Genomic DNA, 15031 nt, shown 5'->3' with positions numbered 1-15031 from the left:
AGGCGGCTCTTCAGAGCCGACAACACATACCAGCGGTTCGTTATCGGTCACAAAAACACTTCCCGGTCCAGAACAGCGACAGAGTTTGTCCCCCGACCCAGTTCCGCCGCTGTATGCGCGATGATGTGTGTTCTTGTGTGCATAGTTCCGCTAGTCCAGGCGTGTGTGTTAGTGCTCCCGCCAGAGTTAAGCGTTGGCCGTTGCTCTCAGGGCGCAACAAAATGGGCACTGGGCGGAGCCTTCGAGTAAATGCATTCCCCATAACATCCGCACGATCGCGAGTCGCGACAGTCCTCGTTCAATGACTGGTGTATTAAATACATACATCAGGGGAGTAGCACAACATGACATGCATACAAACATCAACACGATGCCGGTTGATCTGACGGGGACCTCCGGTGCCATTCTCAACACAACACATACACCTCGGAGGCGAAACGGTCGCTCACACACGCAAAACGATCACCATAATGCCGTCTCATCAGTCGGGCGGGGCCGACCTGCCCATTTCGATATCGCACAATCATTATGAACATGCAGGGATTGGTGAAAGAGTTTGATTAGAGTCACGTTAGGGTAAATCTTTATTGATTAGAACACTGTTAAAACATATTTAAATCGAGATAATATAATGCTCGTTCGATATTGACTAAGTTAATAAATTTTCACTTTTGTAGTCATGCCCAACTCAGCCTAATCTTGGCAGTAGTTCCATGTACTCTGGTACCGATAATTCAGTCAACGACAACCACAGCATAATTGGACACTAGGGCAAAAGAAGAACACATGAATCCAGCCTCAGTTCAAACAAATTCCAAGCAGTTACATTGCGTGAATTATGCGAAACGAGCATCTGACTGATGAGAAACGTAAGTTTTTATTTGAAAGAAGTTACACGGTTTCGTCGGGATATGCAGGGAAGTCTGCGATGATAAGATACTACGAAAAAAAAAAACGAAGCGGAAAATACGGTACGTAGTCGATAAGAGTGGTAAATATACAAAATTACCTCGAACGTACCTCGAGTACGGAACCGATCCCATCATTCAACCGCATTAATTGCACTCAAAATAAACAGAGCACCGCAGACATACATACACAGGGTTTACGCAACAGCTACGGTAAATCGCATGATTCGGCGTGTATCGATCAGTAAAGCTATGTTCATGCCATTCGCGGGATGTTAGTTACCAGCTCATGGGGAATAGAAGGCGGCAGGCGCAGCGGGTTCGCTGGACTATTGGCAAGCAGCGGTACATATCAAACTATCACAAACCGACTTACAAACAATAATGTTCACGGACGCCTGAAAGAACTCACACTTGCCCAACCTGGTTAGGTACGACGTTTATCTATAATAAACTTAAACATGCACTGAAATATTTGTAGCGTACCAGTAATTCATAGCTCAGGATTAGTTGGTAATCAAATGGGAGCGGTACCTAACATCTAATAATAATCGGAGGTGCAAGGACTACGTATCATCACTGTAAGAAGATATTTAGGTAACGGTTGAAATATTAAGGAAATCACGCATGTAGTTTGTGCATGAAGAGTCACGTTATAATTCTGATTATTTTAAAACAGACTTGAAGTCTGGCGAAGGCCTTGCCTTGGTAAATGGTACGCTACGTTCTTATAAAAAACGAAAGGCTTTGAGTAAGCAAGCGTCATGTAAAGAAAAGGCAAAAGTCGCCGAATGAAGCACAGTGCGGATATGAAAATGTTAAAGCATCGTGCAATAGGACAAGAGAGAACAAACTATATTTGCATGGACTTCTAGCATCACTATCAATATCTATTTCTTCGAAAGTTTTGGAAGAAAGCCTACGGAAAGCTCTTGATTCATGCAGGCCCTAATGATAAAATCAGCGCGCACGGGGACCAGTATTAGCTGACACCTGGTATCTACTAAAGTAGCAGCATGACTCCACAAATAAATATCGCAGCCGACCTACAGTCAGCGCCCCGAAAACCTGGGCCCATCCTATTGTGAAGCCCTGCACGTTGCGGCGTTTGGTGACATCAATAGTCGAACACAGCGACAGGCGCCGCTCACAGAGCACTTAGGAATGGCCCCGCAACTTCAAGCGCGAAAAGCACAGCATGTGGAGCACCATTGCGTAAACAAACACCATGCTGAGATAGCTTTAACGTAAAACCAGCGCGTGGCAAGCAACACGGCACGGGAATAGTCAGGTCGCGCGCCGCTGTGGCCCCTCCCCGCTCAGTTGTGCCGTGGCATGTAGTGTAATGTCCCCAGACGATATGGTCTCAAAGTGGCGTGCCCACTGAAGCACCACGTCACCCGGTGGCGCTCAGAAACAACCCTCAGCGCTGATGCCTGACGGAGCCTGCCTATTTTAAATCGTTCTCAGCGCCATGTTTAACCTCCGGTGGCGCCACCTTTAGCTTCCTGGCGCCATCTACCGTCAGCAGCGTTGGCGTTCGGATACCGCTGACCTGCGCGCTCGTGTGCGGTTGGCTGCTCTGAGACGGGAGTCTAGCGGCCGCCCGACTTGGACTTGGTGATGAGCCACTGCAGCGTGATGTCGATGTTGTCCTTCTCCTTGCAGGAGATGGAGTAGCAGCAGATCTCCCGATCCTGGATCGCAGACAGGTTCCTGAAAAAAATAACGCGTCATGATTGACATTTCAGCAGATGGATTCACAAGCACCGCTGATGACGCATAAAAACAGCATTAAACACGTCAGTGACGAACGTGAAAATGTCACGCAATGTTATTTATGCTTATCGGAATCAACCATCAGTTATTTTAGCGAGAGACGGAAAAGAATATAGATCATGATTATCAAAACATATCCACTTTCAAAACCAGTATCAGATACGAGCGCGCATACAAACTAAGTCAACTACCGCACCGCCCCCCCCCCCCCGTTTGTCGACTACGGTTGCTCGGCGCTGACGTAGCCACTGAACCCTCTACTCTATATCGATTATCGGCGCTCCACATTTCGGATGAGTCATCGAGCCTGCACAGCCACTAGCGTCCGTGTGAATGAGTTTTGTACTGTGTGCCCCTCTAGCTGCCATGAAGAAGGAAATTCGTATATCTAAGGTAAAAATTAATATATCATATACAGGCATAAAAAACATATAAAGGTAGGCATATTTTTCTACTTGGATTTATCACAGACAAGCCCCTGTCGTTAATAGCCTGATAAGAACGGGAGAGGACTGGAAAAAAAATGATGAAATGAGAACAGCGAACTAGAACTTTGGACAGTGGACGCCATCATATGAAACGCTTAAGGCAGTAGACACCGAACCGACCACAGATAGATGACGGTGATGGACTATGGACGGTCTGTGTGAGCCATCCACACACTGGATGGAGCTGAATAGGCAGATAACTGATATTGCATCATTTACAGCGCACTATGGATTGGATAGCTTACGGAATAAACAGTGACGCAGTGCAGCCACACATGACGTTGAGAGAAACGACAGATAATACTGATGCGAGTATTAACTCTCAGTACTTATTAGTTTATGAATAAACTCTCAGTCGGCTCGGCGGCGGCCGGGCGGAAGGCATTCATCGGTACACTCACATCCTCTCGATGAGTCCCTTCTCGTCCAGGGCGTTGGGCAGGTCGCGCTTGTTTCCCAGCACGAGCACAGGGATGCCAGCCAGCTGCGGCTTGTCCAGCAGGTTGTGCAGCTCGTTCCTGGACGCTTCCAGCTTCTCCTGGTCGGCAGCATCCACCATGTACCTGCGCGTGACGACCGCAAGAGATGGGTGAGACTCAGAGAGAGAGCGACTTACGCTCGCTGACGCGGTTAGAACACGAAACATATGGGTATCATGTTTGGTCAATGTGCTAGAATGGTGGCACAAAAAAAAAATGCACATTTTCACAACGAAGCAGGTTAAGAAAGTAATGGTTACTTCATAAGACGTAAAAGTCATATACAGTATACTAGACTGAATAAGTCCATCTGATCCGGCGATCAACGTAAGTTTTGTCACGGGAGTGCGCCGAAGAAGCAGAAAGAACTACCGAGTACCGCCCGACCCGGCCGTTGATTGGCACAAGTACATTGAACTGTTTCGCAACGGCATGCATCGAACCTTAAACGGTTATACGAGCTGAGCTTACGAGTTGAAGCGATAACAGCGGCCCGACCGGGGAACAGGGACATCACTGGCGTTGCCAATGAACGCTCCCGGTGGCAGAGGACCAGGCGTGGGGAGTTTGAAGGCTGGAATGTTTGGCGACCCTTAGAGCTTTTGCCTGAGTGGGGCAGCAGGCGCTGTAATTAAAGCACCATTTTCATCATCACCGTCCTCCATTTCTGGGTTTTTGAAGAAGAAAAAACGCTGAAAGGCGACCCGACAAGCCCCGGTATACCCAGAACGCGGTGGAATGAATCCTTAGCGATAAAGCGCTGTGACAGATCCATGTAGCATACATCCACGGAAAAAAAACACCTAACCGTTCCATATTATATATACAAAACTACGTTGAACTTTTCCCTAATTGCTCATACTTCATAATAGTAAGGGTATACATTCCATAACGATACAGTTCACATATCCCGTGACATTTTAAAACATACCCCGATCATGGATACATAATTAAGGGCTCATTGTAATGTATTTCCCGCCTACCGACATGCTAATCAAGAAGTCTCCGAGCCTCGGCATATGTCGCAGTGAGTCGCATTGCTTCTCCGCCACCACGTGTGGGGCCCACGTGCGCAGCCCCTCCCCCCCCCCCCCCGCCCAGCCAACCCGTCTGTCCAAACAGGGCGCTGCACTTGTGATGACGAAACCCACCGCGCCCGGCCGTCTGTGGTGAATAGACACGGGCCTGCGGGCCCAAAACAGACACCGCCTCGCTACCCGACCGGACATAGCGCGGAACGCGACGTTATAAAACGCTGCCAGACCGGGACGTTATAAAACGCTGCAGAGCCGGCGGACAGCAGCCAAAGCGGCACAAAGGGTAAAAAAGACCTGAGATGTCGGAAGTAACGTCTATAAAATGTCTCCCTGCTTTCCAAAGGGATCAGGGTAGCAATTGGTAGTCACATTTGTGACATATGGGATGTGCTGAGATAGCACTTTTTCCTGCAAATGTAGATTGGGGTTCTATGACAAATTGACTGGAATAAAGCTGACTAAAATCAGTAACTTTAAGCTGACTCTTCCCAGTGTCCGATTCAAATTTGATATCACCATGCATACTGTCACATTCTTTGTGTCAGTCACGCGAGCCCCAGGTACTTACACTATGGCATTGACACCCCGGCAGTAGCGTTCCCACATGGAGCGGAAGCGAGGCTGGCCACCAATGTCCCACAGCTTGATGGTCACATTGCCTTTGGAGACCTTGCGCATGTTGAAGCCAACAGTTGGGATCATGTCCTCGCTGAACTGGCCAGACTGCAGGAATGAAAAAGAATATCAGATAAATGATAAATTATTTAAAGGGAGAGGAAAACACTGGGTAGTGGGTACACAGGAAGTAATGATCATAAAAATACTCAAAGGAATATTTCATTTTTACAGACAAGTCTAAAACTTATGTAAGGTTCTGATAGCTATGAAGATTTAACATGCAAAATGTAACAAGAAATAATTATGTCTTGAAAATGGTAATAAGCCAACACAGAAACATGATCTCTGTCTCTGTCTCTCTGACTTGATGCCACTGAAGATAAAAGCAAACTCCAACAGATTAGCTGGACAAAATACAAAAACACTGGGGTTCATACATTTAAATGAGCATGACAAACATGTTAGATAACTGCTAAGGATTATCAAGGTAGCCAAGAACCCTACTCACCGCAATGACATTAACAAATGTAGTCTTTCCCGAATATTGCAGGCCCACCAATGTGAGCTCCATTTCTTCCTTCCAGAACAAGCTTTTAATCCAGTCAAGGAACCGATTCACAAGGGCCATCATCTTGAAGGCTTTTAAGTATACTCGGAGGTTAGGTAATAACGATTGGTTTTAAAATATGTTTATGGGTGCAGTCAAGACTCAAGGCGATGACGCCCCTTCGATATTTGAATGACACACGGAGTACCACCTCAACCTACAGCACAGCAGCGTCAGTCACACTGATCAGTGATCAGTGGAATCAGAGCTGTGTTCACGGGCACCGCACACTGCTGCGTGCGCTGTGTGCGGTACGTCCAGCAGGCGTGGGGGTAGGGGATGGGTAGGCGGCTCTGACGTCACGGCTGCGTGCGGTGGACGGTCCGCTGTGGCCAGTCCCGACCGGCCACAGCGGTCGCTGTGTGCGGTGACGCAAGGCTGACGTAGGGACGCAGTGGGCGGAGCTTGGAGGCTGTGTGCGGTCCGACCGCACACAGGGTCCGTGAACAGCCCCCAGGAAAACCTACTATATGTGGTCGGGACTAGCAAAAAGTTAGTTCAAACTAGAATATGGTAGCGCTTATGGTTGGCAGTCATGACGCGCACGTGACATTCATTTCTTAAATTTCTTAAATAACAGGTTTTAGGGGCCGATTAGTGGGCAGATACATTCAATAAGCTATTAGTAATTGATTATGCAAATATTCAAGAATCTACATCATTCAATTCTAGCCAAAATCTCGCGGCGCTCCCAGGATTCGAACTCACGACCCTCGGATCCGTAGCCCGATACGCTACCGACTGCGCTACCGAGGACCGCGCGCCGACGATCGGAGAGGTGGATCGAGGGTGCTGGCGTGCAGAGAAATCTTTACCCTGTACGCCGTGGAAGATTGGCTGGGTTTCGTGAAAAATGGTAGAGAAATTGTCGAAAGAAAATTCATCGATCTATCATTTGAGACTAAGAACCATTGATTCCTTCAAAGGTTGACCGAGATATCGCTCGCCGAAAACAGGCCATTTAACATGTAAACCCTATGGGCTGGTAGGAAATGTACGCCGTGGAGCAGCAGTGCTACCAACTAACTTCGGCGGGGGCCGAGTGGAATACCCAGCGCTCAGTTCAGACACTTATCTCACACTTGTTGTGACTAATGTACCCACCACACGCCCAGACACCACTGAATGAATGAAAACGGAACGCAACACCCTCGACCGCTCCTGAACTTTGTGCCCTGATATTTACGTCACTTACGGAAAAAGCCTAGCGTGATGAAAATGTATATCACAATAACTTCTTCTTGCAAATTAATTTTATGTTTCTACGAAATCAAAAACTTGGAAAAATATTTAATTTAAGAATTGAATTGCCATACGAGCACCTACGCTAGTGCTACGGTAGGGGCATTGTTCTTAACTTATCCGACCCTTTGATGCAGTGCCAAAGATTCCTGTTGTCAGCTCTATAAAAAAAATGCGTTTATTGATAAGAATTGGAAGGCTTGAATAGTAATTTACAAGTAATTACCATTTAATGTTCACTTCACCCGTCGGAGAGTAAAGATATATTCCGCCAGAGTCCGCTGGGTCTTTCATATAGATGACGCTGCTATCGCTTTTCCACCTTTCTGCTGCGGTGTGGTGCATGGAATCTGGGAGGCCTATCGATCAAGCTGAAAGTACCGAATGGCCAGAGGTATGGACGAGCAGCAGTCATTGTGGATGCAACGGCATAGCCTAGATTTGAACGAGAGACGTAACTTTATCTTAGAAAATGTGCCCGTCTCTTTGGAAATAATGTTTAGGCTAGGGCAGACTTGAGACTGCAGTGCAGTCACAAAGCCCCTGACCTAAGCTCGGCATCAAGCAAAGCCTTATAATAGACGGCGGCAATTCAGGGCTGCAGAGTCGGAGTCGGAGTCGGAGTAGATTTTGGAAACCTGAGCCGGAGTCGGAGTCGGGAGTTGGAGTCGGTCGGAGTCGACAGTTCTGCCCGGGCCCCGGAGTCGGAGTCGGAGTCAGAGTTGGTTTTTGAAAGCCGGAGTCGGAGTCGGAGTCGGAGTCGCCGAAAATCCATCGACTCCGCAGCCCTGGGGCCCGGCATACCAGCCGGCGTAGCCATATATCGGCGGCATATGCCTAATCGATTTTGCATCGTGTGGAAATGAGTTTTTGCTCGGATCACTAAGGGGAAGGTCATCACGTCACCAGGTCAAGCTAAGTAAGTCACTCGAAAGGTCATGCTGGGTCATTTAAAGAGGCCGCTAACAGTTTTTTTTTCAATAACCTTTGATTGAGACCCAAAAAGGCGATAAAACACCACACTGTGTTCAATTAAACAGCAAGAATCTATTTTTAGGCGTTATGACTTTTTCCATTCCGGTCATGGGCTTGTATATAGGCTCAAGATGATGTTAAGGTTAATTTGGGTATAGCTAAATCCACGCATCTCAACGAGCGGAAGTCGTAATGTAGGTACGGCTCTCGCGAGATTAAGCGGTAGGTTTTGCACTTTTACATTTCCGGTTATATCTCAGAAAGTAATCGATCTACGATTAAAGGCCTGGCTACACTATGCGTTTTCTTCGTGCGTTTTTTGCGTGTTTGCGTGTTTTGCGTGCAAGGGCGCACAGAAGGGGGGGCACACGGGCCCGTGCCCCCCCCCCCCCATTCGAGTTGGGGGGCCCAACTCGAAGGAAGGGGCCCATTTGAGGCGGCCGAAGGCCGCCTCAAATGAGCCTCTAACTAATCCTTAGACCACCGAAGACCGTGTACAACGAGCCCTCAAATGGCCTTAAAGGGCCCTCAGATGGTCTCAAAAGGCCCTCAGATGGCCTCGAAGGGCCCTCAGTTAGCGTCATAGGGCCCTCATCTGGTGTCAAAGGGCCCTTAGATGGTGTCAAAGGGCCCTCAGATGGTGTCAAAGGGCCCTCAGATGGCCTTAAGGAGCCCTCAGATGACCTCAAAGGACTCTCAGATGGCCTTAAAGGGCCCTCAGATAGCCTCAAAGGGCCCTCAGCTAACGTCAAACGGACGTCAGAAGGCCTTAAAGGGTGTCAAAGGTCCCTGAGCTGGCGTCAGAGGGCCATGCCCTTGCGTCAAATGGCTCTCCGAAGGCTCGAAAGGGTCCTTAGCTGGTGACAGAGGCCCCCAGCTGGCGCCAAATGGCCATCAGAAGGCCTCAAACGGTCCTCAGTTGGCGTCAAGCGGCCCTCAAAAAGCCTTAAGGGGCCCTTAGAAGACCTCAAGGGGCCCTCAGAAGGCCTTAAAGAGCGTCAAAGGGCCTTGAGCTAGCGTCAGAGGCCCCCCAGCTAATGTCAGAGGGCCCTGAGCTAGCGTCAAACTTAAAGTGCCCTTAGCTGGTGTCAGAGGGCCCCAGTTGGTGTCAGAGGGACATCCATTGGCGTCTAATGGCCATCAGAAGGCCCAAAAACGATCCTCAGCTGGCGTCCAACGGTCCTCAGCTGACGTCAAGAGACCCTCAAAAGGCCTCAAAGGCCCCTCGACTGCTCAAAAGGCATTTAGAAGGCCTCAATGGGAACTCAAGAGACGTTAAACGGCCCTCAAAAGGCTTGAAAGGGCCCTCTGCTGATGGCAAAGGGCTCGCACCTGAGTCAATAAGAGCCTTGTCAAAAAACGGACCTGAGAAACCTTGCCGGCCCTGGTTATCTGCGGGACTCCTACACTTACCTGAGTGGCCCCCGTTTACTGAGGGGCCCTGGTTATTGATGGGGTCCCTGGTTACTTAAGGGGCGCCTGGTTACCAGAGGGGCCCATGGTCACCTGGTGGGCCCCTGATCAATTGAAAACCCCTGGTCATCTGAAACGCCCCTGATTACCTAAAGGGTCCCATCACTTGGATTCAGTGACATAGCAAGGGAGCGAGGGGGTACGTGCCCGTTCTCGGGTTTAGGGTTCCTTCGAAACCGAGGGGCCCTGCGGCGCCAGTTGGTAGCAGAGGGTTCGCGCTGGCCGCACTTCAACTCGGAAGGACACCACAGGGCTTGTGGGGGGACGTTATTGGGTCCTATGTAGCCACAATTATCTTCATAAAGGCCCAATGCCGGTTTCTGAGAGACCTCGCCGGCCGCTCAGGGCCCTAAGTAGTAACGGCCAACGAGGGATTGGCTGCTATGGCTCGACATCCGTCTGTGATAGACACGTGCGGTCCACACCAGTGTTTCTAAAGGCACCCACAACGGCAACTGCGAGGCCCCTCGCCCCACCTCCAAGGGACCCCCACCAGCGCATCTTAAGGGCCTACACCGACGCCTCTGAGGGCCGCGTACCAGTGACTCTGAGGGCCTCTTACCAGCCTCCGAGTGTCCTTGCCAGCCTATGACGGGCCACTTTCCACTTGCAGGCCATTTTGCAGGGCCACACACATGCCAATGATGGCCCCACCAGTGTCTCTAAGCCCTAAAGACCCCGCGCAACGGCGCCTGTGAGGACCCAACACCAGCGCATCTGACGGCCTTTCACTGGCACCTCTGAACGCGCCAACACCGGTGACTCTGAGGAGCTCGCTCGCTTCGCTCGCTCGTAAAATACCATGTAAATTAGGCATTAGTGTACATTAGGCACACTCCTCGGGCATAAATGATACTTTTGCTTGCCAATTTTCCACATTTTCTCATGCAAAGACCGTTTTAAAGAGACCCGTCTGCCAGTGAGACTGGACCCACCGTGCCTCCCTCATCCCATCGAAAGGTCCTGAGTACATCCTTGCCTGAGCTGACCCCGGGCGCCCGGGTGACTCGCGGGCCCGGGGTCAGGTGACCAGCAGGTGACCCCCTCTTGGGCGAAATTCTGGGTACGTGTCCGACATGCATCGTACATAGTCCTGTTGATTTGATTCATTGGTTAAGCATTAAATATAAGTTATAAGCTGGATCTCTAGTCTGTGATCCCGCATCGTATCAGATATAATGACATTTCATGTCGATGTGCCTAAAAAAATATGCGAATATACGTGAAAAAGGAGTGCTGCTCCCGCTCCTACACATCCGGGCCAAACAGTGACCGGCCCCTGCTTCTAGCCACCCGGGGCCGGTCGGCCGGCCGGCAGTCAGTCGCTGCCCGGGGCTGATTTCTGAGGGACCTGCAAAAATATCATTATTAATGAAATGCTTTACGTAATAAATTAGATGATTAGGTATACGAGTATGTACCGGCTCTGAGTCGCATTTGAGAAAAAACAGCCTAGCGTAAAAATATATATGTTTTGAAAATTAAGCTGGTACCGAAATAATTGTTTTACCATGCATTGACAAACCAATTGCTCAAGCTTCAAACCAACCGAAATATAGCCCCGTGGGCCGTTTTTTTTTGGGGGGCCCTTCGGCATGGGGGGCCCAGTTTGAAGGTCGTGCCCCCCCCCCCCCATTCAAAAATCCTGTGTGCGCGCCTGTTTGCGTGATATCGTTCTAGAAAAAAGAACGATATTACGTTTTTGTGATGTTTTTCACCTTAAATTTTAGTTACATAAGAGTTATATTAGCTTTTGTATATAACCAAAGTAAAAAATTATATTGTTTATAACTTTTTTCCTAGAACGATATTACGCAAAACACGCAAATCTGCAAAAACGCACGCAGAAAACGCATAGTGTAGCCAGGCCTTAAGCCATTCGATTTTACACGAACATGGCCGGCTTGTGAACCAACAAGTCGATCGCATCTTCAACACTCAGAAGTCAGAACCTTAAGACGGCGAATGTCCGTGAAGTTAGCGTCAGCAACAGCAACGAATACAGCGTCGGATTCAGAATCGCTTAAAAAACTCATATTAGGTCAATTGGGGGACGGGGAGCAAGAATATGACCTTTATTTGGCCCTAGCTCTTACCCCTTACCCCTTAATCGGCCCTTAAAGGAAGGGGCGCGTCAAAAGTGCCTCAAGGGTTCGTCTGATCGCCAAAATAAGGGTCGCAATCGATTCCCCGGGTCAATATCTAGCCGCAGCCTCGGGTTCCAGATGTGTGCAACTTATCCCTTACCCCTTAATCGGCCCTTAAAGGAAGGGGCGCGTCAAAAGTGCCTCAAGGATTCGTCTGATCGCCAAAATAAGGGCCGCAATCGATTCCCCGGGTCAATATCTAGCCGCAGCCTCGGGTTCAAGATGTGTGCAACTTACCCCTTACCCCTTAATCGGCCCTTAAAGGAAGGGGCGCGTCAAAAGTGCCTCAAGGGTTCGTCTGATCGCCAAAATAAGGGTCGCAATCGATTCCCCGGGTCAATATCTAGCCGCAGCCTCGGGTTCCAGATGTGTGCAACTTACCCCTTACCCCTTAATCGGCCCTTAAAGGAAGGGGCGCGTCAAAAGTGCCTCAAGGGTTCGTCTGATCGCCAAAATAAGGGTCGCAATCGATTCCTCGGGTCAATATCTAGCCGCAGCCTCGGGTTCAAGATGTGTGCAACTTACCCCTTACCCCTTAATCGGCCCTTAAAGGAAGGGGCGCGTCAAAAGTGCCTCAAGGATTCGTCTGATCGCCAAAATAAGGGTCGCAATCGATTCCCCGGGTCAAAATCTAGCCGCAGCCTCGGGTTCCAGATGTGTGCAACTTACCCCTTACCCCTTAATCGGCCCTTAAAGGAAGGGGCGCGTCAAAAGTGCCTCAAGGGTTCGTCTGATCGCCAAAATAAGGGTCGCAATCGATTCCCCGGGTCAATATCTAGCCGCAGCCTCGGGTTCCAGATGTGTGCAACATACCCCTTACCCCTTAATCGGCCCTTAAAGGAAGGGGCGCGTCAAAAGCGCCTCAAGGGTTCGTCTGATCGCCAAAATAAGGGTCGCAATCGATTCCTCGGGTCAATATCTAGCCGCAACCTCGGGTTCCAGATGTGTGCATCTTACCCCTTACCCCTTAATCGGCCCTTAAAGGAAGGGGCGCGTCAAAAGTGCCTCAAGGGTTCGTCTGATCGCCAAAATAAGGGTCGCAATCGATTCCTCGATGTCAATATCTAGCCGCGGCCTCGGGTTCCAGATGTGTGCAACTTACCCCTTACCCCTTAATCGGCCCTTAAAGGAAGGGGCGCGTCAAAAGTGCCTCAAGGGTTCGTCTGATCGCCAAAATAAGGGTCGCAATCGATTCCTCGATGTCAATATCTAGCCGCGGCCTCGGGTTCCAGATGTGTGCAACTTACCCCTTACCCCTTAATCGGCCCTTAAAGGAAGGGGTGCGTCAAAAGTGCCTCAAGGGTTCGTCTGATCGCCAATATAAGGGTCGCAATCGATTCCCCGGGTCAATATCTAGCCGCAGCCTTGGGTTCCAGATGTGTGCAACATACCCCTTACCCCTTAATCGGCCCTTAAAGGAAGGGGCGCGTCAAAAGCGCCTCAAGGGTTCGTCTGATCGCCAAAATAAGGGTCGCAATCGATTCCTCGGGTCAATATCTAGCCGCAACCTCGGGTTCCAGATGTGTGCATCTTACCCCTTACCCCTTAATCGGCCCTTGAAAGGGGCGCGTCAAAAGTGCCTCAAGGGTTCGTCTGATTGCCAAAATAAGTGTCGCAATCGATTCCTCGATGTCAATATCTAGCCGCGGCCTCGGGTTCCAGATGTGTGCAACTTACCCCTTACCCCTTAATCGGCCCTTAAAGGAAGGGGCGCGTCAAAAGTGCCTCAAGGGTTCGTCTGATCGCCAAAATAAGGGTCGCAATCGATTCCTCGATGTCAATATCTAGCCGCGGCCTCGGGTTCCAGATGTGTGCAACTTACCCCTTACCCCTTAATCGGCCCTTAAAGGAAGGGGTGCGTCAAAAGTGCCTCAAGGGTTCGTCTGATCGCCAATATAAGGGTCGCAATCGATTCCCCGGGTCAATATCTAGCCGCAGCCTCGGGTTCCAGATGTGTGCAACTTACCCCTTACCCCTTAATCGGCCCTTAAAGGAAGGGGCGCGTCAAAAGTGCCTCAAGGGTTCGTCTGATCGCCAAAATAAGGGTCGCAATCGATTCCCCGGGTCAATATCTAGCCGCAGCCTCGGGTTCCAGATGTGTGCAACTTACCCCTTACCCCTTAATCGGCCCTTAAAGGAAGGGGCGCGTCAAAAGTGCCTCAAGGGTTCGTCTGATCGCCAAAATAAGGGTCGCAATCGATTCCTCGGGTCAATATCTAGCCGCAGCCTCGGGTTCCAGATGTGTGCAACTTACCCCTTACCCCTTAATTGGCCCTTAAAGGAAGGGGCGCGTCAAAAGTGCCTCAAGGATTCGTCTGATCGCCAAAATAAGGGTCGCAATCGATTCCCCGGGTCAATATCTAGCCGCAGCCTCGGGTTCCAGATGTGTGCAACTTACCCCTTACCCCTTAATCGGCCCTTAAAGGAAGGGGCGCGTCAAAAGTGCCTCAAGGGTTCGTCTGATCGCCAAAATAAGGGTCGCAATCGATTCCCCGGGTCAATATCTAGCCGCAGCCTTGGGTTCCAGATGTGTGCAACTTACCCCTTACCCCTTAATCGGCCCTTAAAGGAAGGGGCGCGTCAAAAGTGCCTCAAGGGTTCGTCTGATCGCCAAAATAAGGGTCGCAATCGATTCCCCGGGTAAATATCTAGCCGCAGCCTCGGGTTCCAGATGTGTGCAACTTACCCCTTACCCCTTAATCGGCCCTTAAAGGAAGGGGCGCGTCAAAAGTGCCTCAAGGGTTCGTCTGATCGCCAAAATAAGGGTCGCAATCGATTCCTCGGGTCAATATCTAGCCGCAGCCTCGGGTTCAAGATGTGTGCAACTTACCCCTTACCCCTTAATCGGCCCTTAAAGGAAGGGGCGCGTCAAAAGTGCCTCAAGGATTCGTCTGATCGCCAAAATAAGGGTCGCAATCGATTCCCCGGGTCAATATCTAGCCGCAGCCTCGGGTTCCAGATGTGTGCAACTTACCCCTTACCCCTTAATCGGCCCTTAAAGGAAGGGGCGCGTCAAAAGTGCCTCAAGGGTTCGTCTGATCGCCAAAATAAGGGTCGCAATCGATTCCCCGGGTCAATATCTAGCCGCAGCCTCGGGTTCCAGATGTGTGCAACTTACCCCTTACCCCTTAATCGGCCCTTAAAGGAAGGGGCGCGTCAAAAGTGCCTCAAGGATTCGTCTGATCGCCAAAATAAGGGTCGCAATCGATTCCCCGGGTCAATATCTAGCCGCAGCCTCGGGTTCCAGATGTGTGCAACTTACCCCTTACCCCTTAATC

General features: G+C 50.0%; 1 protein-coding gene across 1 annotated transcript; it reads right to left on the bottom strand.

The window, feature by feature from the left end:
* Positions 1-297: 297 nt before the first annotated feature.
* Positions 298-6124, bottom strand: LOC122393480 (ADP-ribosylation factor-like protein 8B-A). Its single transcript, XM_043389505.1, has 4 exons — positions 5818-6124; positions 5260-5414; positions 3577-3738; positions 298-2624 (listed from the first exon to the last, which is right to left on the bottom strand). Exons 1-4 carry the CDS (start codon positions 5938-5940, stop codon positions 2504-2506), a joined length of 561 nt encoding a protein of 186 aa, XP_043245440.1. The 5' UTR covers positions 5941-6124; the 3' UTR covers positions 298-2503.
* Between the last annotated feature and the right edge of the window lie 8907 nt (positions 6125-15031).

This window comes from Amphibalanus amphitrite, unplaced genomic scaffold (genome assembly GCF_019059575.1).
Source record: "Amphibalanus amphitrite isolate SeventyFive unplaced genomic scaffold, NRLGWU_Aamphi_draft 000537F_arrow, whole genome shotgun sequence".
Classification (NCBI taxonomy): Eukaryota; Metazoa; Arthropoda; class Thecostraca; order Balanomorpha; family Balanidae; genus Amphibalanus; species Amphibalanus amphitrite.
This window is presented reverse-complemented; position numbering and strand designations above follow the sequence as displayed.

Bases quoted from the DNA above. Each gene is read 5' to 3' on its own strand.
- LOC122393480 (XM_043389505.1), bottom strand. From the start codon at position 5,940: ATGATGGCCCTTGTGAATCGGTTCCTTGACTGGATTAAAAGCTTGTTC. The intron at 3,739-5,259 runs GTAAGTACCTGG...CGTCACGCGCAG, and splicing joins CGGGGTGTCAATGCCATAGT to GTACATGGTGGATGCTGCCG. The intron at 2,625-3,576 runs GTGAGTGTACCG...TATTTTTTTCAG, and splicing joins AAGGGACTCATCGAGAGGAT to GAACCTGTCTGCGATCCAGG.